At 42.8% G+C, this 26,518-nt stretch overlaps 2 protein-coding genes across 9 annotated transcripts in view; one reads left to right on the forward strand and one right to left on the reverse strand.

Annotated features, from left to right (window-relative positions):
• xirp2a (xin actin binding repeat containing 2a) overlaps positions 1-4,332 on the reverse strand; it is an 85,793-nt gene extending 81,461 nt beyond the window's left edge. For 2 of the 6 annotated variants that reach the window (XM_061796845.1, XM_061796825.1), the window contains exon 1: positions 3,959-4,331. In XM_061796845.1, the coding sequence (XP_061652829.1) occupies positions 3,959-4,153 (195 nt within the window). In that variant the 5' untranslated portion in view covers positions 4,154-4,331. Of the gene's footprint in view, positions 1-3,958 lie in introns of all 6 variants that reach the window. The other 4 variants (XM_061796872.1, XM_061796854.1, XM_061796863.1 and 1 more) reach the window with 3 other exon arrangements.
• Positions 4,333-10,441: 6,109 nt separating this feature from the next.
• Positions 10,442-26,518, forward strand: part of nbeal1 (neurobeachin-like 1) — a 54,609-nt gene continuing 38,532 nt past the window's right edge. The window contains exons 1-7 of one of the 3 annotated variants that reach the window (XM_061796893.1): positions 10,442-11,274; positions 15,922-16,013; positions 21,981-22,142; positions 22,271-22,352; positions 25,143-25,270; positions 25,385-25,467; positions 26,022-26,107. In XM_061796893.1, the coding sequence (XP_061652877.1) occupies positions 11,224-11,274; positions 15,922-16,013; positions 21,981-22,142; positions 22,271-22,352; positions 25,143-25,270; positions 25,385-25,467; positions 26,022-26,107 (684 nt within the window). In that variant the 5' untranslated portion in view covers positions 10,442-11,223. The remainder of the gene's footprint in view (positions 11,275-15,921; positions 16,014-21,980; positions 22,143-22,270; positions 22,353-25,142; positions 25,271-25,384; positions 25,468-26,021; positions 26,108-26,518) is intronic. The other 2 variants (XM_061796904.1, XM_061796913.1) reach the window with 2 other exon arrangements.

A 26,518-nucleotide genomic window follows, 5' to 3' on the forward strand; every position in this document is an offset into this window, starting at 1 on the left:
TGGTGTATGGGTTTTTGACTTCCCTCGTGAATTGGGTATCATCCCATGCTCTTCTTTCGGCGTGTGTGTTTTGACCAAACAACTGTTCAACTGTAGAGGCTTTACTCCATTTAGTGGCTTAAAAAAAAAAAAAGTAGAAGGCGGACAGAGCAGAGGACAAACAGGAACATAAAATACAAAACTAACTCTGTTAGTGGTGTTAAGGACTCAAGTTATGAAATATATTGAGGGAACATTCCAGACACCCAGCTCTGCTCTCTAAATTTATTCTTCATGTTGTCATGATGATACATTGCCAGTACCACTAAAATCAAGTGACAAAAATCCCCCAATGATTGTCTTTATGGTGATTGGGGTAACTAGACATACCCAAAACAATTAAAACCCTTAACATTTTTGTGTTAATTATACCAGGAAGGCCAGAATGACATACCTTTAATCGAAATCCTGATAATCTGACAGACTGATGCATATATTCATCCAAGTTATGAACTTAAACCCCTCACGGCGATATAATGACCGGGATAATAAGGTCTCTGTTGCAATCCTAGCCTTTCAATGCCACACTACCACCCGCTGGCCAATAGCCACCACTACATCAGTGCAGAACATCACGTCAATTCATTCTTTAGTACCGTACAGTACAAATAAATGGGGCAATGTCAATGCTGTTTAAATTATGTAATAATAATGTAGTGCACAAATAATACCAGTGTAATCCGATGATTAAGTGACACCCTGAAAGGAGGGTTGTCTTACTTGAGAGATGTTACTCATATTTTGTCACTTATATGTAGCTATAAAAGACAGAAAACAGATCTCTGCAATCTTCAACAACAACAAAAACAATTAATATATATTGTAGATTTACAATATGCCCTACACATTTGTTTTTCAGATCAATGTTGAATATGTTCACCACTTTCTCTTCTTTCCAGACACAATGGCACGTCTGTAGGCTGTCTGTTTTGCAGTAAAAACATAAAGACTGCAGCAGATGTTGGTATCAGTCAATAGAAAAGTAATTACAGACATTTTAGCTGAGGCCTTTGTTCTAGTGGACGACACACCCTTTTTGAGTAGAAGCCACTATTTGGGACCTATGGTAATATCTCTAAAGTATCAAAATATATTGCTTGGTCTCAATAAAGCGTCAAAACGTGAGATTCAAGTCTGGACTTTGACTAGGCCATTCCAAAACTTTAATTTTGTTTTTTCCAACCATTCAGAAGTTGGCTTGCTGGTGTGTTTTGGATCACTATCCTGCTGCAGAACTCAAGTGTGCTTCAGCTTGAGGCCACGAACTAATGGCTCAACATTCTCTTTCAATATTTTCTGTTAAAGAGCATCAATCACAGCACGTTGTCCAGGTCCTAAAGGAGCAAAACAGACCAAGACCATCACACGAACAACAGCATGTTTGACTCTTGGTATGATGCTCTTTTTCTGAAATGCTGTGCTACATTTACGGCAAATGTAAAGAGACACACACCTTCCAAAAAACTCAGCTTTCATCTCTTCAGTCCATATACAAGTTGTAATACTTTCCCAAAAGTTTGGGAATCATTGGGAATATATATATATATATATATATATATATATATGAAGTCCTCGAGTTACGACGCACTCGACCTACGACGTTTCGACCTTACGACGCCTGTGCCTCGTCCGCCATTTTGTCCCAGCACCATAGTGTTTCTGCTTAGCTAGTGCATAGTGCTTGTCTGTGTTTGTGTGCCGGGAGTATCTTTGCCTTTTTCACAATCTCAGCAGTAGTGGTAAGTACAGCATCTATTTTTTTATTTTAATGTATTTTAGTTTCTTTATACGAAGTGTTAACCTTTCCTGCTACGGTCACCTGACCGTGGTCGGGAGACGCAGGGGTTAACTCCCTTCTCTCGTTACACAGCTGAGCTGGGTGGCGGCAACAATAAAGGCACGAAGCACCGATTTGCTGCTTTAATGGCTTTATTAGCTCCTCGGCACATTAAACGTCAAAGGGTCCTCCGCTAATCGCTACTCTTCCCCGGTCGCCGTCACGACACTTGCCACTGTACACACTCGCACCGGCGCGCACTCCTTCCTCCTTCGCAGTCCCGTCTCACTCGCACATCGACACACACGTCCACACACACTGAGCTTGCTGTCACAATCACGTGGGACAATACCCGTAACAGAAGCATTTCGCCATAAATTTCGACTTTAACAGTGAAATCGGTGAATTTACGCGGAAAATCGTGTTACGTCGCCAGCGTAGGAACGGAACTCGTTCGTAAATCGAGGACTTCCTGTATGCTGCGATTGGCTGACGACCAGTTCAGGGTGTACCCTGCCTCTCACCCGAAAATAGCTGGGATGACGAGTGGGCTGAGGCACAGGCATTTGCAATACTTGATATTTGGGTTGGACCTCTGAAGCAAGCATTAACTCTAATGTTTGAGACACATTCTAGTATCCATCCATCCATTATCTGAGCCACTTCTCCTCACTAGGGTCGCGGGCGTGCTGGAGCCTATCCCAGCTGTCATCGGGCAGGAGGCAGGGTACACCCTGAACTGGTTGCCAGCCAATCGCAGGGCACATAGAAACAAACAACCATTCGCACTCACAGTCATGCCTACAGGCAATTTAGAGTCTCCAATTAATGCATGTTTTTGGGATGTGGGAGGAAACCGGAGTGCCCGGAGAAAACCCACGCAGGCACGGGGAGAACATGCAAACTCCACACAGGCGGGGACGGGGATTGAACCCCGCACCTCAGAACTGTGAGGCTGACGCTCTAACCAGTCGGCCACCGTGCCGCCACATTCTAGTATGTGTGGCCAAAAATATCTTGACCCTTGCCATTTTCAAGGTTTATTTTGACAGAAAAGTTCAAATGACAAAAACAGCGTTCTTTTGACGCCTAAAGCAAATATCAGCTTTTTTCAGCTACATTGTGAAGAACAAATATGCAGCCTCTTTTTTGTTTTTGATGCAGATCATTAGCCACAGTCATCTGTGTGGAATATTTATACCACGGTTGCCAGATGTGACTCCAAGTGATTTCTGCTCACTCTCTTTTTAGAGATGTTTGATGTGAGTCCAGCTCCAGCCGACTTACCAATTACCGGGTTATTTTGAAATCCTTCTTAACCATACATCGGTCTCAAATAACAGGGTGTTAAATGGGACTATCCAGTAGCACTGTACTGGTGTGTCTGTGCCAGTGGCTGGCACTGCATGACTACGTTCCCCATAATGCATTGGCTCAGGATTGTGTTCTGGCATTGGGAAGAGGCTTACTGCAGTAAATTTCACAACCACATTGGGCCAAAAAGTAGGTCGGCTCCTCAAAGTGATATTAGGAAAATGTGAGTGAGACTTTCCTCTCAAGAGTGCCAGCTAAAGATGGAAAAACAGAGCAGCAGAGATGTGCACTGTAAAGAGTTGTTTTTTTTTTTTTTCAATTCAACCAAACAATACAATTAGTCCAAATGAGGTTTTGAACATTTTAGCTACAAATGTTTTAAAGTATGTCACAACTTGCTACACAAGATTCATGCATTATTCACTAAAAACTTAAGGAGCAAAAAAAATGTTCCAGCGTTTTACAGTGTTTCCCGGAGGGTTGTGTTTTCTTGGCAATCCACTGGTGATGTAGTTTTTGCACAATAACAAACAAATAAAAAACAATGAAAAGAAAAAATTGGGGGGGAGGCGAGTACAAGTGTTTAATTTCCCCACTGCGATCTGTCCACCAGATGCTTGGCCTGCTACTTGTGGCTTCTGCGTACATTTTTCACATTTCTTTTCAGCTCCCTTGTTGAAATGCAAGTTGCATGAAACCCATCCATCTACGTGACATATTGAGCTGAAAGTTTAAGGCATACGACAAACCTCAGACTCTGCTGACATGCAAGAAAAGTGGAAATTGAACAAAGAAGTAAAGGGAAATTAAAAGAGATTCTATACTCACAGTGGACTTCTCAAACATCCTCTTCAGACTGTCGAGCGGGATGTCAAACCTTTCAATCCTCTTAGCAGCTTGCAGGTCCTCTTTGAGCACTGGATCTTCTGATGTCTCTACCTGTGGCCCATGGTGGCCTTGGGAGTGGATGCCTGAGGACGCTGGGCTCGCCACCCCTTCTCCATTTCCTGATTGAATTTCCATTGTCCTCGAGAAACTGTATCCCCCACCTTCCTTTTCCCTTTAGAAGAGGAAGTGTAACGTGGGTGAGGACGTAACGGACTAAGAGAAGGTGAATGAAAGATTGTTGCAGGGTTCCTCTTTGTGTGTGGATTTCCACAAGTTGTGCAGGCTTGAAGGAGGAGGAGAAAGGGAAAGTTGACCAACGTTTTTTTCCTCATCTTCCCTGTAATTACTCACACAGAGGGAAAAAGAGTGAGGCTGCCAGAGCAAAGAATGGAGCAGAGAAGCTGTTCTGATTCAATACGATGAACCTTAAAGTGTTTTATTGCAGGAGGCCTTCAGTACATTTTATTGCATTTGTGTTCTCAGACAAATATCCTAGACATACTTTTTTTTATCAGAAACTAAAGAAGTCAAGCCAATAAATGTTCAGTACTTGCTAACTGTTGTGATGCTCATGACACCATGCTTACACTATACAACATGACTGCACTGTAGAGATGCAGTGCATGGGCCGAGCAACCATTCAAACTGTATACTGCTAGCTATCAAACAGATGGATAAAAAAACAAATACAATACTGTTTTTCACTTTCACATTGGTGGAGGTCTGTGCTTTAGCTGACAGTCAAGGTATACATGCACTGCTAAAAAAATAACCAGTTTCACTTATCCATCCATCCATTTTCTGAGCCGCTTCTCCTCACTAGGGTCGCGGGCGTGCTGGAGCCTATCCCAGCTGTCATCGGGCAGGAGGCGGGGTTCACCCTGAACTGGTTGCCAGCCAATCGCAGGGCACATAGCAACAAACAACCATTCACACTCACAGTCATGCCTACGGGCAATTTAGAGTCTCCAATTAATGCATGCTTTTGGGATGTGGGAGGAAACCGGAGTGCCCGGAGAAAACCCACGCAGGCACGGGGAGAACATGCAAACTCCACACAGGTGGGGCCGGGGATGGAACCCGGGTCCTCAGAACTGTGAGGCTGACGCTCTAACCAGTTTGCCACCGTGCTTCTTCTCCTGTCCTTGTCCTGTTCTATCTTGTCCTATCCTTCCCTCACAGGGTGTACCACTACAGCCCCATACAACACTTATGTCTAATGTTTCATTGTTCTTGGTATAGAATGATTTACTTTTCTCATCCTGTTTACAATTAGTGCATTGTCTTTTGTCTTCGTTTCTCTCTCCCCTCTAGAAACTTTATGTTCAACTGATCGACTCTGATTCTCAATAAGCATAAATTATAATACTAAGAAACCACAGCGGCAGCTTATAAACTCCACTGTGACACAATAAAACTGTTCTGGCATAAAAGGGATACAGATCCTCCATTCTGCTTGATTTTGAGTGTCAACAATACAGAAAGAAAACAAAAACATATTTTAATAATAATAGTAACAGTCACGAGGGAAACATGGCTGGATTCCATCCATCCATCCATCCATTTTCTGAGCCGCTTCTCCTCACTAGGGTCGCGGGCGTGCTGGAGCCTATCCCAGCTGTCATCGGGCAGGAGGCGGGGTACACCCTGAACTGGTTGCCAGCCAATCGCAGGGCACATAGGAACAAACAACCATTCGCACTCACAGTCATGCCTACGGGCAATTTAGAGTCTCCAATTAATACATGTTTTTGGGATGTGGCAGGAAACCGGAGTGCCCGGAGAAAACCCACGCAGGCACGGGGAGAACATGCAAACTCCACACAGGCGGGGCCGGGGATTGAACCCGGGTCCTCAGAACTGTGAGGCTGACGCTCTAACCAGTCATCCACCGTGTCGCTGGCTGGATTCCCAGAAACAGATTTCCACTTCACACCCCATCCTGTCTTTCACAACTTCCTTTTACTTATAAAAAGAAGGGTGGCACACTTCCCTGTACTGCACCCATGGCGGAGGAAATACCAGTACTATACCTCCAATAGAGCAGGGGTGAGGAACATATGGCTCACGGGCAACAGGTGGCTCTTTTGATGACAGCATCTGGCTCGCAGATCAATCTTGACTGACAATTCTTAACACAATAAATAATGAATAATTCCACTGACATTTTTAAGTAAAACATTACACAAATCACAGTGTTAAAAATTACATTCAAAATATAAAACATTGTCATGCACTTTAATCAATCCATCTGTTTTCTACCACAATGTGGGGGGCTGGAGCCAATGCCAACTGTCCTTCTGGGTACAGTTGGGTCAGACTCTATTTTTATTGGATAATGCAGTAGCCTACCCAGGTCGTGAGGTCAATAGGTAAACTTCCCTCCTTTTTATCAAATAGTCAGGAAGCTTTTGATGAAGATGGGGGGAGAAAGATGGTGAGTACCCTATATTTCAACACGAATGGACAGAGAAATTCTCCTTTGTGGAGAGAGCAGGATCTGCGGTGTGTTTAATGTGTAATGATAAAATTTCATCGATGAAGAGGTCAAATATAAAGCGGCATTTCAACACACGCCATGCTACATTTGCATTTAAATATACAGCGAGGGATGATTCATTTAAATCTTTCATTTAGTTTGCTAAAGTATAAAATGTACCAATGGATAAACTTATTTTGGTGTGTACTGATGGTGCTCCATGTATGTTGGGGAAACAGGATTTGGAGTGCTTCTTCGTGAACATGAAAATAGACCCATCCTCAGTTTTCAATGCATTCTACATTGACTTTTACAACAGCAAGCAGAGTTGACTAGCAAACACAAGTGGACAAAAATGAAAAAACTTCAACCCACAGACCAGCTGATTGTCAAACTCCTGTCTGATTCCTGTCACATACCACAAACTGCAGCGTGTGACTATTGCCGTACTGGGCATGTTTGGCTTTATGTATGCATGTGAGCAGTCGTTCTCGCATTTAAAAAAACAACAAAAACTTCAAGACCAACCTATGGTCATGTTTAACGGATGGAACCCGCAACGCCTGCATGAAGCTTAATGTCACCACCTACAGTATCAACCAGACTACAAAGCCGTCAGCAAAACTATACAGCACCTGAAGTCGCATTCATGGCAAGAAATATTTTATTTATTATTGGTTTGCTTCTGTTTAACAACGCATTTAAAAAGAATACATTCAGAGACATTATAGTCTAAAATTGTTGGATTTGCTTTAAAATAGTAGATGAATGAATGAATGTTAGTGTTAAAAAGTTGTAGATAGATAGATAGATAGATAGATAGATAGATAGATAGATAGATAGATAGATAGATAGATAGATAGATAGATAGATAGATAGATAGATAGATAGATAGATAGATAGATAGATAGATAGATAGATAGATAGATAGATAGTTGTAGAAAAGTGTTAAAAAAACTATCATATGGCTCTCACGGAAATACATTTTAAAATATGTGGCTTTTAAAGGTTCCCGACCCCTGTAATAGGGGTTTCTTGCACTCTGTTGCAATTAACTTACAATATTCGTGTCCTGCCTGTTTAATACTTGAATATGTTTTCCTCCATTTCCCCTCACACAGGATAGAAGAGAAGGGAGCAAATGAAGACTAAGAAAGTAAGTGAGCTGACCGTGGGCGTCATGAGATAGTGGCGTCTTATTACAAAGCTAGAATCAAAGATAACACATTTTGAAAGTCACACAGAGCCGTGAATTTAAAGGAAAGCAAAAGAAGTCAAGAGGCAAGCCAGATAATCCCCTAATCTTCATGAATGATCAGTCATGATATACAGTACTGTGTGCATCTGTGCTGTGAGGGCATACAATAGTAGAACTCCCTATACTGTATACTTGGGCAAGATACCTACATTATTCAAAGGGCCAATACGGGATCGTGTGGCACAGTACTTAGTCATATACCTGAAAGGAAAAAAAACACATTTTTGCTGTTTTATCGCCACGATTTTCATAAACACTGTTTTATGGTGAAGTGCTAAAAGTCAGCAAATTCTACTCGAGAGTTTTTCTTTAATACAATGAGACAATATTTCATGTCTTCACAGGCTCATCAGGGTAAAACTACTGTTAGTTGCCTGACTCTGTTATATATGAGAGGATTCATCTTTTGTTGTTATTGTCTTTGGATGGATGAATGTTCATGTCCTTCTTCGTGGTGTGCTGGGGTGTAGTTAGTAGCTTTACTTGACGCAGAGGGTTTCTCTACAGTGTTGTTTAAACAGAGTTGCTCCCCTGACCAGCCATCAACTGCTTCCTTCCTCTGTAGTGGGAAAAGTAAATATCGATGAGTCTTTACATGTATTAGAGGCACAGCTGTCCACGTCTGCCGTTGTTGTTGTGCCGGGGGAGCAGTGACTTGCAGTTAAAAGTGAAAGTCCTTGAGGGTGGTGCTAATATGACTATTTAAACAAAACCTAAAACTCATACAGTAGCTGTCTTGCAAATATTGAAAGTAAGATGTGCCCCACTTTGAGGTGCCTTGTAAGGCCTCATAAAGCTTGTAAAATATCAAGGTATAGTGGTCAGAACACATTTATTTTTATTCTATTGATTTAACCTTTATTTCTCTAGTGCCGACCCGGCTGCACAGTAAAACAAAGCTAAATAAAAGCAAATAAATACACAATAAAAACAATGAATAGGCTATACATATACAACAAACTGTGAAATGTGATAGTTATCAATTTAGATAATACTTTACATCACATAATAGCACATGAATAAAAGTTTTATAACAGGCTAAAAACAGTTGCAGGGATCATGTACACTGTACAGTATCAATCATTAACTTTTTAAATCACATTTATATGTGCAGAGCCTCGCTCAAAATGGCTTTTAAGGTTGAAAAGGTGAAAGAAAATTCATTTCACTGCCTAATTACTATTTTAACCTTACTATGTATATAGTGTGACAAATATACTGCTGTGGATTCCATCAAATGAGGGACCAAATTATTTACAGGCCAATGCTGCCCCCTGCTGCGTATCACCTATTTATACAGCCTTTCAAAGTTCCATAATTTCATACAGTACGGTTCTCAGTGGTGGGCGGTGAATTTGGGACCTGGGCCTTCAGCGACCTAATCCACCTCTTAATAACACCATCACGTCGCAAAAATAATCTACAAAAACGATACACGTTTGACATTTTCTGTACCGCTTCTCCTCACTAGGGTCGCGGGCGTGTTGGAGTCTATCCCAGCTATCGTCGGGCAGGAGGCGGGGTACACCCTGAACTGGTTGCCAGCCAATCGCAGAGCACAGACAAACAAACAACCATAGGCACTCACATTCACACCTATGGGCAATTTAGAGACTTCAATTAACCTACCACGCATGTTTTTGGGATGTGGGAGGAAACCGGAGTGCCCGGGGAAAACCCACGCAGGCAACATGCAAACTCCACACAGACGGGACCAGGGATTGAACCCCGGTCCTCAGAACTGTGAGTAGTAGTCGCTCTAACTAGTCGCCCACCGTGCACTCCGGTTTCCTCCCACATCCCAAAAACACGCATGGTAGGTTAATTGAAGTCTCTAAATTGCCCATAGGTGTGAACGTGATTGCGGATGGTTGTTTATTTGTGTGTGCCCTGCGATTGGCTGGGAACCAGTTCCCGGTGTGCCCCGCCTCTTGGCCGATGATCGCTGGGATAGGCTCCAGCACTCCCGCGACCCTTGTGAGGATAAGCGGCTCAGAAAATGGATGGATGGATTCTGAAAAGTGAATTACATTGAAACCCCTTTTGTTCATTTAAACGAGTAAAAAAATTGTCGTTTCTTTTTTTTTTTTTTTAGTTAAAACAATTTGCTACTCATTGAGCCTGTTCCCTAACTAGTGGCATCTTCACTTTTTCCACTGGGCGACAGTACAACATGAAAAAGGGAAACAAGCCAAGAAGCCTTGCCAACTCCGTAAAGCCACATCGACACCGTAAAGCAAAAAAAAACTGTCGTAAATATCAAGCATTTTATACATACTAACCGGCATTTTGACACGCATACGACAATTATTTTTTATCATCGTACAATAACTACATTGCACATCTAACAAATGTACTTCTGATAGACAGCACAAAACCATGACGTTGCCAGTGTAGCGTGTCGATGGTAGCTTGACTCTGTACTACATTTCCGGTTTGCTAACAAAATAAGAGGTTTCATTACGTGCACAAAGGCGTTCCCACTAAAAATTACAAGTACACTTTCTGAAATATCTGTTATATTTCAACATTATCCATAATAATTACCTTCAAATAGTCGGATTCACACCAAATGTTGGTCTAGTTTTGATGAAAGCTCGATTTTTGATGCTTTGGAAACCTACTATCTTATTTTGAAATACACCCAAACGTCGTCATCGAACAGAAAGCTGTACTCCATTGCAAGCATCGCGTTGTTTTTGCCAACTTGACACGTAACTCCGGCAAAGATAGTGATTTTCGCTACCCAGGTGTCTTCCGATTCTCTTCGGCAAAACCAAAACAAACAGATACCGCCGCCATTCTTGTGAAATACAAGACCGTTGTGCCTGGACAGGTTCGGTAAGACGAGCCGTTTCTGTCACATGAGTAGGAGGAAAAAGGGGGGCTAAAAGATAGAATAGGCATTTTGACAGCTAGCTTGATCAGGTAATGTCGTCTAATGCGTGACTTTTTGCCCGGAAAATGTTTGAAGGTGTTACACAGCTGTTACAGGACTGGTGAGGCCGGTTGTAGCTTACTTATAAAGCACACACAAGAGGTAGACATTGGTTATGTGTGCGTGCTGACCGAGTCGAGTCAGGCTGTTTGTGCTGGGATTTAGTAGAGCAGCTCAAAGTGCATCGACAGTAACAAATGTTTTTCACCGCTAGTCGCCTCGTTTCTTTAAGTTTTACAGTAACTATAGTATAAGTCTGCGGCTCTATCCTGACGGTGTCAATACCATCCTGGATATCGACTGTCCTCTCCTTTTCCAGAGAAACCGAAGGGTTTTTAATCCTCAGCAACTCCTTCTTGAGACCTTTTCCGTGGATTTCACAGTTTTTGTCTGATGTATAGCCAGCGTGGGACGATCATGATACTGCTGCCCAGCGACCGAGGTTGAAGTCTTGACTTGACGACCATGAAGCTCCCACGGAAGTGACCTCTGCGGAGCCTGCAGCCCAAGGGGGCCACTCACTGGGCATCATGGCATCTAGCGAGAGACTCTACGAGGTCTGGATGCTTTATTGCACCAAGGTGAGATGCAATCCTATTTGTTCCGTTCTTGCACTGTGTCTGACGTCTTTGCCAGCTCATTAGTGTGTCTTTCTAAAGAGCCAGGCTATGTGAATAGTTCAAACAATACTTGCTCTGTCTGACATAAGCACACGCCATAGCTGAACAGAAGTGTGTGCTACAGTAGATGGTCATGTCAGCCTGTCTATTTCTCATCATGATATGGACAATGTTGTCAATGAATGGTGTGCTGTGTTTCAATGAGCTGACTCTCAACCTGAGACAGCACCCCTTGAGTCAGCTGTTGGTTAGATTTAATTTACCTTCCTATAAAGCCTAAGCATTTCCAGGCGTCCAATCAAAACAGCCTGCCTGAGCTGCTCCTCATGTGAGTCTGGCTGCAACAACACACTCACTGCCCACACTAATCCCTCGCAATAACACGCGCAGTACGCCATCCTCCCTCATTCAGAGTATTTCCTCCATGAAAGCAAGCTGTGTGTGGAAGTAAAGCATGTATGGTCACATGATCTTGAATGCATGTTCATCTCAGCCAGTGGTGTGGCTGTACAGATACACAAACATCTCAGTCATTTGTGAAAAGTATAAACATTGCACAGGAGTGTGTTCTTGCTTTGACTCAGCATTACTCTGTCAGGAAGGATCTAAATTTTTATGGTTTTGTCCTGGCCATGAGCCAGAGTGTCTCTTGGCAGATTCTCCTTGCATGAGGCAAATTTGATGCAGAGAGTAGTTGATATACAACACACACAAGGCCATTACCTAACAACCGATCCTCTTAGATGCTGTCATTGGCTCGTGCCTGAGGTCCGAGCCAATGTCACTGTCAGGAGTGCAGTGATTGTCACTGCACAGAGGCAACTGCTGGTTGCCGCTGGTATCCAGTGGAAGCAACATACCTCTGCAGTCAGGCTAGGATTTTTTTCCCCTCCACTTTCATCGAGAAATAATTGTGGTTTTTCAAGCGTCCTGCTAATGCCTGCTTTAGGGAACTCAACAACAGACTGAAGAGGGAAACAATTCATATCTGTAGTAAAATAGGCCTAAATACAGATGTCGGGGTGTAAGGCAGCATAATAATAATAATAATAATAATGATAATAATATTCGACTTACTTACTTTTCGGCGGAACAGTGGACACTGGTTAGCACATCTGCCTCACAGTTCTGAGGTCCGGGGTTCAAATCCCGGCCCCGCCTGTGTGGAGTTTGCATGTTCTCCCCATGGCTGCGTGGGTTTTCTCCGGGCACTCCGGTTTCCTCCCACATCCCAAAAACATGCATGGTAGGTTCATTGGAGACTCTAAATTGCCCTTAGGTGTGAATGTGTGCGCGGATGGTTTTTTGTTTTTATGTGCCCTGCGATTGGCTGGCGAACAGTTCAGGTTGTACCCCGCCTCTCGCCCGAAGATAGCTGGGATAGGCTCCAGCACACCCGTGACCCTAGTGAGGATAAACAACCATTCACAATCACATTCATACCTACGGGCAATTTAGAGTCTTCAATCAACCAACCACGCATGTTTTTGGGATGTGGGAGGAAACCGGAGTGCCCGGAGAAAACCTACGCAGGCACCGGGAGAACATGCAAACTCCACACAGGTGGGGATTTGAACCCCAATCCTCAGAACTGCGAGGCAGATGTGCTAACCAGTCGTTTACCGTGCTGCCTGCTACCAATCAATGCGCAGTAAGTCAGGATTTTTTCGATGTTGCGTATCAAATGTATCTATTCAAAAACTTAATAAGCACCGGAGGAATATTTAAATGGCCAACTTCCAACACTGCAGCTGCATAGGTGTTCAGAGGTCTGTGACATAAAGTGAAATCTATCTTTTAGGATGTGTCATGTGTTAACACATTATAATATGCATAATATTATGCATGCTTGTCAGACACAATGTCCCTCAAGATAGCTTTCTTTTCCTCCACTGTTTAGTATGACCTCTTGTTTCTCATTTCCCTCTTTGCTTTGGATACTCCTGGAATAACACTGATGTTTCTGACTTTGTGTGTTGGACATGGGTTTTTACCCTGCCCACTCACCTCTTTAAATGCACCCTTACCCTGTGATGTCATGCACCACATCCTTCTTTAAAATCCACAGTGAAGGATTTTTTTTTTTTTAACATTGTGGTTTCAGTGACTCCAACCATGTCACCTCAACCAAAATGGATTATCCACACAAGCAGAGCAAATGGCCGACCACGCCTGTCTGGAAGGTTTGGAACACTTGCTGAGCCTCAGTAACATAGCCTTTAGCAACATAATTCCAATTCTAAAATCAGGATATAATGTCACATAGCCGAGCCTGATCTGCTCTACCAGAACAGAACATTCTACACGTCACAATGAATGATCACTATCATCAACTGGTCTGTGCATTTAATTGTCACAGGGGCAGTGTGCCACCACTTCAACACATTGTAGGTCATTGACCATCTCACTCAAGCACAGAGTGCATGTTGGTGACCTTAAAAAGCTGCAAAAAGGTCATCTTTCAACAGATATTTCATAATGTGTTGAATTTGCTGTGCTTAGGGACTAAATGTGACTAAAGACATCTATCTTCGTTTGATTTTATTTGGGCAAGTGGGATGTGAGTACTATTATGACATCATTATTTATGGCACATTATGAAAACTGGCGGCACGGTGGCCTAATGGTTAGAACATCTGCCTCACAGTTCTCAGGACCGGGGTTCCATCCCCGGCCCCGCCTGTGTGGAGTTTGCATGTTCTCCCCGTGCCTGCGCGGATTTTCTCCGGGCACTCCGGTTTCCTCCCACATCCCAAAAAAACATGCATGGTAGGTTAATTGACAACTCTAAATAGCCCGTAGGTTTGAATGTGAGTGCGACTGGTTGTTTGTTTATATGTGCCCTACGATTGGCTGGCAACCAGTTCAGGGTGTACCCCGCCTCCTGCCCGATGATAGCTGGGATAGGCTCCAGCACGCCCGCGACCCTAGTGAGGAGAAGCGGCTCAGAAAATGGATGGCTGGATGGATTATGAACATTTCTATTTGTATGCATGTGTGCTTGTGTTAATTTCTTTTTAAGGGAAAATATGAAAAATTCTTATGCGTCTGTGTGTCTGTCTGTCTCTCTGTGTATGTGTCTGTCTGTCACATGCTTGTGTTTGTGCCTAAGAGTTTTTTTCCCCCAGTCCAGTGAAAAAGGCCTAGGTTAAAAGGAGGCATACAGCGCAGGGTGTGTCCATGTGTTCCACAGTCCAAAGCTTCAATGGGCGTCTGTGCTCCCAAACTGCTGCCTAAATGAGGACACTGTAACCTACATATAACACACACACTGTAGTCAGTTGTCTTTCACTTGAGGACGAACTTCTCACTTGTCACATGCTGGAAAAGATTGAACACTTATCCAATAAATTCAATGGCAGCAGAGACAGTACACACTCACGTTCCAGATTAGGCCACATACAGCCTTGTTTTTCCAACAGAAAGTGGTATTACCTCCACCTAGAAGGTTGTGTTGTCATCAGAATGGTGTGTTAATTTATGTACACTATGTGTTCATCTGCTAATTCGTGGCTTCTGGTATTTATATATCAACTTTTTCATGATGCTTAGGTGTTGTTCCAAGGATGCTTCCCTTGCAAGTTTGTGGGAATCCACACATTGAAGTCGTCATACATGATTATATGAGAGATTTAAATTTAAGAACATAAATCCCATTTAACATGTTGACATAGTTATATTTCTTTCTTAGCAGGTTGTAATTATGGAGGATCTTAATAAGTAAAAAAAGCAAAAGTTTATCCAGATCCAGTGAATGCGAGGAAACAAAATGTAAACATTTCAGTTGCCTATAACTCAGAGGCCTTGTGGTGTCTTAGTGCAAATCTCCCCATTCTTACTACGTGGCTAGTGCTGGTGCTTCCCTAGTCGGAGGCTTGTCTCTATGACTTCATGAGAAAAGCAGCGTGCGTGCTTCCTGCTCTGGTTGGCTAATACCCACTCTGGCACGCAGACACAAGCAGCCAGCCTTCATGTGAGGAATTGTCAGTGAGCATTTCTTTATCTAAGCACTGTATCTTACCTCCTTTCTTACGATGTAAAAAAACTAAAATAATAATAAATACATTTTCAGTGTCAGTCTGCGTATTGGTAATAGTTGCCAATCGCACAACATTGCTTCAGTGAACTACACTCGAGCCTTGAAGTCCCCTCTGCGGCTGATGTTGCCAAGCCATCTCTGTCTGGGTTTTGTTCCAGGAATTCAGGATATGTCGATCATCTGACTGCCAATGGACCTCCAACACACACACACACGCGCACGCGCACACACACACACACACACACACACACACAAACAATGCAGTCCAACTTGTTTTTTACTCTAGCAGGTGCATATTGTGTCCCAAGTCTAAGAAGGAAAGAAACACACCTCGCGGAGGCATTTGTTGCTCTCATGTGCTTGATGTGCACCAGTGACATCAAATATTATGTACATACAGTAGACACTGTAAAGTAGACACATGCACTATGAAATGTAAAAGTATGATGTGCCTGTGTACTTGGCTGAATAGTGAACTTTTTATTGGCACAACTGCTTAGTTCACACACTATAAAGTACCAGAATTCTTCAATTTTCGCCATCTTGTGACCTCCTTTTTCTCTTCTCAGAGGGACCCAGACTACTTGAAGCTATGGCTGGAGAGTTTCATCAGCTCCTATGAGAGATGCCTGGATGTGGACTTTGAAAAGCCACCATCAAGGTAAAGGGTGACTCTAATCCAGTGATTCTCAACCAGTGTGCCAGGGCACATTAGTGTGCCGTGAGCGCTCTTCAGGTGTGCCAGGGTAAATGATCAAATTTTACTTAATTGCCCAAAAAAATTATATATTTCCAAGAAATAATGTATCTTCATTCATCTATGAATGCCAGTGAGGCATAGTGACAGACAGAAAAAATAAATGCTCTTCTATTAGATGGCAGGAAGTACATACAATAATTAATATATCCACTTTTTGTGACATTTTTGTTTGTTGGTGTGCTGTGAGATTTTTCAATTGTAAAATATGTGCCTTGACTCCATAAAGGTTGGAAATCACTGCTCTAATCAGATGTTTTTATACTTCCTTCTTTGCACGCCTTTGCTCCTTTAAAGGCTGAATGCAGGCAATGGCGAGGCCAGTGTGTGATTGCTGCTGTGCTCTGTTTGCTGTTGATTTACGCTATCAATTAAAAAAAGTTGAAATGTTGACTTTTTCATGTCAGCCATATTGAATTTTAGTCGATAAACACAAAAAAAGTTATTGTTGGATCATGAAGGCTAGGCATTGTTAAGAACCTCACAATTCTATCCATCCATCCATTATCTGAGCCGCTTCTCCTCGCTAGGGTCGCGGGCGTGCTGGAGCCTATCCCAGCTGTCATCGGGCAGGAGGCGGGGTACACCCTGAACTGGTTGCCAGCCAATCGCAGGGCACATACAAACAAACAACCATTCGCACACACATTCACACCTACGGGCAATTTAGAGTCTCCAATTCATGCATGTTTTTGGGATGTGGGAGGAAACCGGAGTGCCCGGAGAAAACCTACGCAGGCACCGGGAGAACATGCAAACCGGATTGAACCCGGGTCCTCAGAACTGTGAGGCTGACGCTCTAACCCTCACAATTGTATTAGAGTTAAATCCTTTAGGTTGCAATTCAATTCAATTCAATATTGATTTAAATGCTCCGATATCGATTGAAAGGGCCCTAGCCAATGTGGCACCCTCGGCGAGAGTTTATTTGGCGCCCCCCTTCATTTGCGATTTACATACGTTTAAAAAAGAATTTGGATAGCATTGTTTTTAACATTGTCTTTAATTTATAAATTAACAGCACCAAATTTAAAAGTAAAAACATTAAAATGATTTAATTAGTATAATAGGTACATGTTCTCTACTATGCATGTATGATATGCAGTCTATAGTTTTTTTCCTGATATGCACGTTCGTAACTCTGATTAGGGCAATGGAGACATTGACTGAGTATGTCTATTCTCAACAAATAATCTATAATAGTTAAGAAACCTCCATGGTGCAAAGATACAGAAATATAAAACTGGTTATTTACTGATCAGCATACCATGTTCAGGCTAATTGCGCAGAAGCAAGTTTTCAAGCAAGTACACAGTACTAATAACTGCAGGCTGGGGAGGTATTTGCAGAGGTAGGAGAAAGTCACAATATGAGAGTTTCAAGCTCCAAGTTTCAAGCAAGTCACAGTTCGCAAAGCAAGCAAATCGATCACGACTAAATTTTAAGCATGTGAAGTCAAGTCATTACTTGATTTAAGCAAGATTTAAATCAAGTCAGTCATAAAATTGCTCAGTTGCAACATATATTGGAGTGATGATAAAATGTTTTTTTCCATTGATCATAACACAGAAAAGTGCACTTACACTTACTGTGTAAAAGCTAAATGAGCAACAACTTAGAGCATGAAATGAAATTTAGATGTTATGCATACATACTTATACATTTGAATGAGTGTTTACAGCTATCCAGTAATTTGCTGTAATGATAGGTTTTGAAATATTTTGTAGCTGTATGGGAGTAAACATGTATTCATCAGATTTAAAAATTAAGTTATTAAAGTTGTTCTTGGAGCCTATCTGTTTTCCCTAATGTATTTTTGTGTCAATGGCTAAATGAGAGACATTAACTTTGTACTCTTTGTACATTGTCCCTTTATGAAGTTTAGTGCTTGCTTGCCTTGCTTTAGTTTATGAACAGATCTACCACAACAAATATGGTGGACATGCTGACGTCCCACAGCAATGAGGTAATCCCACTCAAGGTGGCGTTCATATATACGTTTATGCTAAGTAACACGTTCACAATCGTAGTTTTTTTAATGGCTTAGTTTCCACTTTCAGTCTCCATATTGTCTATGATTTTAGTGTCTTAGCAATTAGTTGCTCAAGCATCATCAAGTTTAGTTAATGTTTGACCAGCTATTGGTGAGCTAATTGTGAAGTTAGCGTAGTTTACCTGTAGTTTGATGGTGACGGATTACGTTAGATGTTGTAGTTGGTGTGAGACTATCTTGACTAGGATGTCGCCATTCTCGTGTTCCCATTATTTAAAAACATAATCCATGAATCCAAATTAAATTATATTAGGGTGTCCCTGATCCATGATACTTGCTTCATGAGGTGCCCCCTGCACTCCGAGGTATAGTTTAGTTGCGGGTTGCCGGGGTTATGACCGTCCATCCCTCAAAAGAAGAATAATTATATATCTTTCAAAAACAAGTTACAGTCTCTTGAAAATTGTTTATATACTGTCATTTGTTATAAATTGGGCATTGCTTTACATCTGAATCTATGTCAGCCTTGCCATTTTAAGAGTTAATAGCAATAACTAGTTTTAATATAATTACAGTATATTAAATGTGCACTTTTTTTTCAATTTTGTGGCGGCCCCTGAAGCCACAGCACCCTTAGCATTTGCCTATTCTGCCTAATGGGCGGGCCGGCCCTGTCGATTCAGTAAAAAGTAGAAATACACAAATGATCAAAAGTAAATTTTGTCAATTTTGAAATATTTCTTTTTGACGCCATGTAAAAATATGTCGTGTCACATCACATTTTTTAGGCAATAAAAAAAATTGCACATAACTTAATTGTGCACATGGAGAAAAACATTTAAAAAAAAAAAAACATCATAGTGTATAAACATTGTAAAGGTTCAAGACTCTCCAGGTTTCACTGTCATTGCCCGCGTCAGCGTTGAAGTCCCCCAGCGAAACGACAGAGTCCTCAGCGGGAACGCTCTCCAGCACTCCCTCCAAGGACACCAAGAAGGGGGGTACTCTGAGCTGCTGTTTGGTGCATAGGCACAAACAAAATCCACCCAAAGGCGGAGGGAGGCTATCCTCTCAGCTACTGGGGTGAACACCAATGCACAAGCACCAAACTGGGGGGCAATCAGTATGCCCACACCTGCTCGGCACCTCTCACCTTGGGCAACTCCATAGTGGAAGAGTTCCATACCGGAACCCAAGCTGTGTGTTGAGGTAAACTCGACTATTTAGGAATTTCTTGACCTCACACACCAGTTCAGGCTCTTTCCCTGCCAGAGAGGTTACGTTCCACATCCCTAGAGCCAGCTTCTGTAGCTGGGGATTGGACCTCCAAGGTCCCCTCCCACAGGTGGTGAGCCCATGGGAACAGGAACCCACGTTACCTTTTCAGGCTGTGCCCTGCCGACCCCCATGGGTGCAGGCCACTAGGCGCTTGCCATCGAGCACCACCTGCGGGCCTGGCTCAAGAGGGGGGCCCCGGTGACCAGCATCCGCACAAGGGAAACCATGATTTAATAATTTTGCCCGTTGTAGGGGTCTTTTAGCCATGCTTTGTCTGGTCCCTCACCTAGGACCTGTTTACCATGGGTGACCCTGCCAGGGGCATAAAGCCCCAGACAACTTAGCTCATTGGGACAGGCAAACCCCTCCACCACGATACGGTGACAGCTCCGCATTGCAAATACCTTACTTGGATAAGGTCCTTTAAATGAATACAAAATACATGACTTTATGGACAGCTTTTAGTCAGTTTTTAAATACTGTGCAGCAGTGTGAAGTATTTGGTATCTGTAAATGTGTTTGCATAAAACAAACAGACTGTACATTGCAAATATTTATTTGTAAACGGAAGGTTTTTGTTTTTGTTTTCCTCGGCGACTGACTGGATTGGACCGTCACAGCGTCCCCGCTGGCCAGCTTCACGCCGGTGTTCGTCTCCTCTGGCCCGGCCGATTAAGGCGCACAGACCCGCTCGGGTTCGGACCTCCACTCCTTAGCGCAACCGAGTCAGTCAGTGGTGGACCTTGTCGCCGGGGTGGCAGCGCATCTCACCACTGAGCCCGTGGCGGCCGCGGACCTCCCGGCAGCGGACTTTGCGACTGAGTCCCAACGCCACGGTTCGTCGCCGGGCTGAAGCGCCAACCTAAGCTCAGCGAGCACAGAATTTGTCCAGGCTGCTACTTGTTCACCAAGTGCGGCTCAGCAGGAAAACGTTAAAATTGGGATTTGGAAGCCTCACGACCCTCAACCCCGGCCGAGGAAAATGCACACGCCTACTTGGGCTCGGACCGCCGCTCCTTAGCGGAACCGAGTTGGCCAGCGGTGGACCTTGCTGCTGGGGGGGCAGCAGATCTCTCCATGAGCCCGTGGCAAGGTCGGCTGCCGCAACGTCCGCCACTGGCACGCTTGATGGTTATTCTATGTTTTGCTTTTCAATGTATTTTAATACTTGCGTAATGCCACATAATGGCGGCTTAGTTTATTGAAAAAGTAAACTACTACAGTCGAAGTAAACTTCTACAGAGGTCTGTCAACCAATCAGCATTTGTCAGCATAGCCCGCCCCCTCAAAGAGTTCCTGGTAGCTCTAGACCCTATCCGCCAGGAGGAACGAAATAATCCAAGGGGAACCTTCTGTAAATGTAAACATTCAAACATAATAGGTAAATAAGTCTTCACACCCTTTGCTATGACACTCAAACTTAAGCTCAGCAAAGCATTGATACAAATAATAAATTTCCTAGTAATCTGTTTCTTACAATTATGTACAGTATAACAAAAGAACACATTCCCTTCCATTTACACATTGTCCCTGAACTCACTTCGCACACTCACGCAGCTGCAGCGTGCCTGCCTCGTTTCATTCTGAAGAACGAAATAGGAAATGCAGCATCTACACCTGGTACATTCTTTCCTGTGTCCTCATTCATAGTTATTATACAAGAAGATATGTATAAGTGTACAACACTCTGGGCTGCTACGTGTGTTGTTTGAAACGTTATAATTTATTTAGCATGGGTGCTAATCTTATTAGCCTGTCCAAACAGGTACCTCTGCTGGTCACTTATAATATTACAGTTGATTCACTGCATATAACAGTACACCAGCAACGCAGCAGACCCTGGGGTATGACTACTGCGCACATGTACATCGCGATGACGATGCTCAAACAAACGTGAAGCCCTACATGACAGGGTCCAACATTAACAGTGGCCCGGGGCCACTATGCCACTGTCTCAGGCCAGTAAAAACTGCTAAGTTACCAAACATTTTCACCTGCCAAAAATAGCCAAAAAGTGCATTTCAGCGTCCTTCTGAAAAAACTTTTATCCGTCTGAGATAGGAATGTTGTGATGACGCAAGGAAAAATCGCGACCGGTCTCTTCTGCAAAACATTTTAAACTAATTCCCACTCATTAGAAATGAAATGAGAAGTGATAGTTACGTACATAGGGATCAGTCGCTCTTTCTGACGACTTCAACGACTCCAAAATCGCAGTGTTAACTCTGTGTATAGCTTCGGGATGGCAACTGCTGACATGTTATTATTGCCTATCATGGTTCGAGTGTCTTTTGTCCATTTCCTGTGTTGCGGATTTACAGGTGAAACCAAAACGACCCCAAACGTCAGATTTAAAATTGAAGTCGCACAACTTCACGCTGCTGCTGGTGCGGCTGCTTGCTTTAGTCACCATGTTGTTGCTGTTTGGTCGAGTGTGGCTTCCGTCCATAGAACACGAATCACACGCAAAGCGCCTCTCACAATTGATTCAGAGGATTTACTGAATCGATATTGATTTGCGGGTGGAAGTATTCCAGTACATTGATGAATCAATATTTTTACCCACCTCTATTGATCGTAATACATTTGTATATCTGCAGGCCAGAGGATCCCCCCCCAGTTCTGAGCCTCCTCCCAGACAACATCCTGCAAGTTTTGCGCCACCAGCTGCTGCAGTGCGTCCAAAAAGCCCCTGACGGCCTGGAGCCTGAGCAGCAAAACCTGGCACTACTGCTACTCAAGTTCCTAATCATTGTCTGCAGGTGAGGACAACAAACATATCTATTACACAAGAGTAATATCATTTGAAATGTCATTGATATCCTCTGAAGTCTTGGTTTTCTGTGCACTAATGTTTTTGTGTGTGTTTGCAATTGAATGTTTCTAAAAGGAACCTGTCCAATGTGGAGGAGATAGGCACGTGCTCCTACATCAACCACATCATTGCCATGACGACACTTTATATTCAGCAGGTCTAACGCATCTCTCTTATTCTTTCCCTCGCTCTCTATTTCTGCTTTGCCCTGTGCATTGTAAAAACAAAAGTATCACAGAAGATATCTGTAGATCCCAGATACTTCATTACAGATGCTCAATGTCAAAGATTGAACAAAGCTATATTATATACTGCCTTTACAGAGGCATGATTAAGCATCAATTTAACTATACAGTGGAACCTTGATTTATCAGAGCCTGATTTAATGGCTATCAGAAGTAACGGACCATCTGGACACCACTACGTTTCCAAAAATAGTTTCCAATTGTCACTTAAACTGATGTTGACAAAGTCTGTTAGTTCCGGAATTGGTCACTGTTTACTGGCACTGTAACATAGAATATACGCAATATACGTAGGCATACGTAGACACACGTATTTCCAGATCACAGATATACAATATGTTTCGATCCAGCCAACAGACCTGCCTGTGCCTATATGGCAGCCATGTTGAATGTGGCAACATTCCCATCAAAGGCTATGTATTGATGTGGTGGCCATGTTGAATGTGCTTCAATATAATGGACAATCGGCTGTAACGGACAACCTCCCGTCCCTTTTAGTCTGTTAGATCTAGCTTCCACTGTATTATCATTGATGTAAAATGTTTGTAGTTTGCATTGATAAGCTCATATATACAATAGCATTGGGTGGCACGTTGGATGACTGTTGAGTACATCTGCCTCACATTTCTGAGGACCCGGGTCCAAATCTGGCAGCATAATAATAATAATAATAATATTGGACTTATATAGCACTTTTCGGCGGAACAGTGGACACTGGTTAGCACATCTGCCTCACAGTTCTGAGGTCCGGGGTTCAAATCCTGGCCCCGCCCGTGTGGAGTTTGCATGTTCTCTCCGTGCCTGCGTAGGTTTTCTCCGTGTACTCCAGTTTCCTCCCACATCCCAATGGTATGGTAGGTTAATTGAAGACTCTAAATTGCCCTTGGATGTGAATGTGAGTGCGAACGGTTGTTTGTATCTATGTGCCCTGCGATTGGCTGGCGACCAGTTCGGGGTGTACGCCGACCTCTCGCCCAGAGTCAGCTGGGATAGGCTCCAGCACGCCTACGACCATAGTGAGGATAAGTGGTACGGAAGATGCATGGATGGATGGACAATAGCATTGATTACCTTCTAGATGTACCACTGCACGGTCGGACCTAGCAAGCTACAAGGGCTAACATCACACGTCCATAAATCAGTAGTAAAACATATATCCTTATTTCCATTTATCAGTGTACGCAAGAGTGCGGCAATTATCTTGGATTTTGCTGGCAAACATACATCTGGAAAATAACGGCAGCTCAGAAGTACAAACTGTGGCTCTAAGTGGTTTATTAGCCAACAATAGCCAGTGTCCTCAACCATAGTAAAGGGTTGGTCGTCAAGCGCCATAATTTTCCTGATGAAATCACATATCGTTTTACCCATCAGGTCATCGCTGGCAAAAATTTTGCACTTTTCAAATGCAGCAGCGATGGGAGCAAGCCCCACGTCTTTCTCTGCAGCTGGCTTTGGGGCTGTAGCAAAACACATTTTTAAGTGGCTGATAAGATTTGATGTATTGAAGCTCGAAAGATTTTTCCCTCCTCGCGGAATGTTTGCAGAACATTTGCTGCAAATAGCAAGCGAAATATCTTCCTTTGAAATGGTTAAGAAATCCCACACGTTTCATGCCACGTTTATTGCGCGCTCCCTCTCAGCTCAATGCACGTTTACGATTGGCTGTATTCATTAGAAAGGCGCGCTTGAATTGTGCACCCAGCTCTCTCAGCTCTATGTACGTTAATGATTGGCTGTATTCAATAGAAAGAGCACTTGATTTGTTCACCCAGACATACCGACAGGAAAGTATGGATCTCGCTTCATTGCATTTTTCCTTTTAATTTTTTTATTTTGGCTGCAACCAGTTCAGGGTGTACACCGCCTCCTGCCCGATGACAGCTGGGATAGGCTCCAGCACGCCCGCGACCCTAGTGAGGAGAAGCGGCTCAGAAAATGGATGGATGGATGGATATTTTTTTAATCGGAGCTACAGTATTTTTAATGTTATTGGATTTATCGATATGCTGTCATAATTCTTCAAATCAGCCTGATATTGTGCATCCCTAAATAATATACATTTCTAAATGACTGTCTGTTGCTGCAGGTATGTATGTACAGGCCTTTTACCAGCTGTGAACTGGTACAAGACAAATAAAACTCAGACCATATGCAAAAAGACCGAGAAGGGGAAAAAGACAGTTATAAGGCTATTAAAAAAGGTTGTATTCCTTTATTTGTACAGAGGTAAAGGATAGGACATATGTCTTCAAACAGACATAAGTTCATCACATGTGGTCGCTAGGTTATTTAAAAAAAAAAGAAAAAGAGCACCAAGGAACAACCTCTGGTGCTCACTTGAGAACCAGCCCAAAATTGTTATGTGCACCCCCGATTATTATAACTACAGAGGCCAGGGTAATAATCAGGGTTTTCCTTGACAATCACGTTTTTTTCAGTTAAGTAAAAAATAATAAAGTAGTATATGCGTCCGTTTCCCGATAATGCAGTTTTTTCGTTGCAGGTAGTTGGTGTGCGAGCGTGAGTCACTATGACTTTTATTTATGTATTTTTTTTTTTTTTTTTTTTTTTTTTTGCGGTTCTCCACTTCAGTTGATTTCAGTCACTTCATTCGGTGTCCACAGGCCTAAAAATGGACCATACAAGAGAAGTAAATGGAAAAAAAAGTCTCTGAAGTGCATATGTATGTGGTTTTCCAGCTCAAGAGCAATACCAAAGAGAAGGAGTTGGTGGACCAGAGCCAGGCAGAGGAGTTTGTCCGTCATGCACTGGCATTCTGTGAGGGCCTCTATGACCCTTATTGCAACTGGAGGCATCGAATCTGCGGGTAATATCACCCAGCAGATACGAACGCTAAGCTCTGAATTGCAGTTAGTCACGGGAATATACAATATGTGGAATTGTTTTAAATTGTTTTGTCCTACCTGCATTTGTTCTTTAGGAAGCAGCTGGGCACAGTCGAGAGAAGCAGGCAGAAGTACAAAGCAGCTCCACTCACTGTGGAATTTGTTCCCTTCTTTTACCGTATGTTATTAACCCCAACCCCACTCTCACTGTCATTCCAATTCATGTATCGACTCCTGAAATGTGAATGAATGACAAAATCCTTGAAAACTGTTTTCTGTGAGCTCTTCTACACCTCACCAGTTGTCCTTGTTGTGTTTTCCAGCCACTCAGATGAGATGATAGTAAATGGTCTCTGCTGGCAGCTATTTTAAACAGATTCTCTTTTTTTGTGTGTCCACTATGTAGATGTAGTGATTTGATGCCAAACATAATGTCAAGCAGTGAGTTCTGTGCATTTGCTTTCCTTCATGGTATTTCCCAAATTTGCATCTGACTAGTCTATCTTTTTATGAACTCTACCCACCGAGATGCATTGACAGATGAGTTAATGGATGACCTGGGGATACCATGACCCAGAGTCATTGCCTCATTTGTCTCTTTTGTATGCTATGTGCTCACAAGGATCCTTTTTATCTGCTTTACAGAATCATTAGACCTCTTTCTTACTGGTACCTTAGGTCAATTTAGGGTCCACTAATACATCTCTGTTTCTGTATGTCCTCTTTTTCTAGAGTGTTTTCAAGAGAGTGAACACCTTAAGGAGAGCTTAAAATGTTGTCTACTGCACCTTTTTGGCGCCATAGTAGCTGGTGACCAGGTAAGGCACCTGAAAAATTTGGTGAGCGAGACTTGTCTCAGACTTGTTAAGATGTTTGGATTACGTTGTTTCTTTAAATGAGAATTGTCTTGTAGAACACAGAGTTCATGCAATCACAGAAGAGTCAAGACAATACAATACTGATGTTAAAATAGCCTTGCATTGCGGTCCATGAAATGTGAAAAATGAATTCAATGAAACACTTTTCAGCTTATATTTGCAGGTATTACATTAGTATTTGATACACAACTTGGGAAATAGGACCCTTGGTTTTAAACTACCCATTTAGGATGTGAGCAAGTATTGAAACGTGTGATTGGCAGGTGTGTTTTGTTGTTGCAGTTTGTTGTATAACATTGATTATTAAAAAAATAAGGAGCATTGAATGTCTACGTTCAGCTTCAGATTTGC

Source organism: Phyllopteryx taeniolatus, chromosome 1 (assembly GCF_024500385.1).
Source record: "Phyllopteryx taeniolatus isolate TA_2022b chromosome 1, UOR_Ptae_1.2, whole genome shotgun sequence".
NCBI lineage: Eukaryota > Metazoa > Chordata > Actinopteri > Syngnathiformes > Syngnathidae > Phyllopteryx > Phyllopteryx taeniolatus.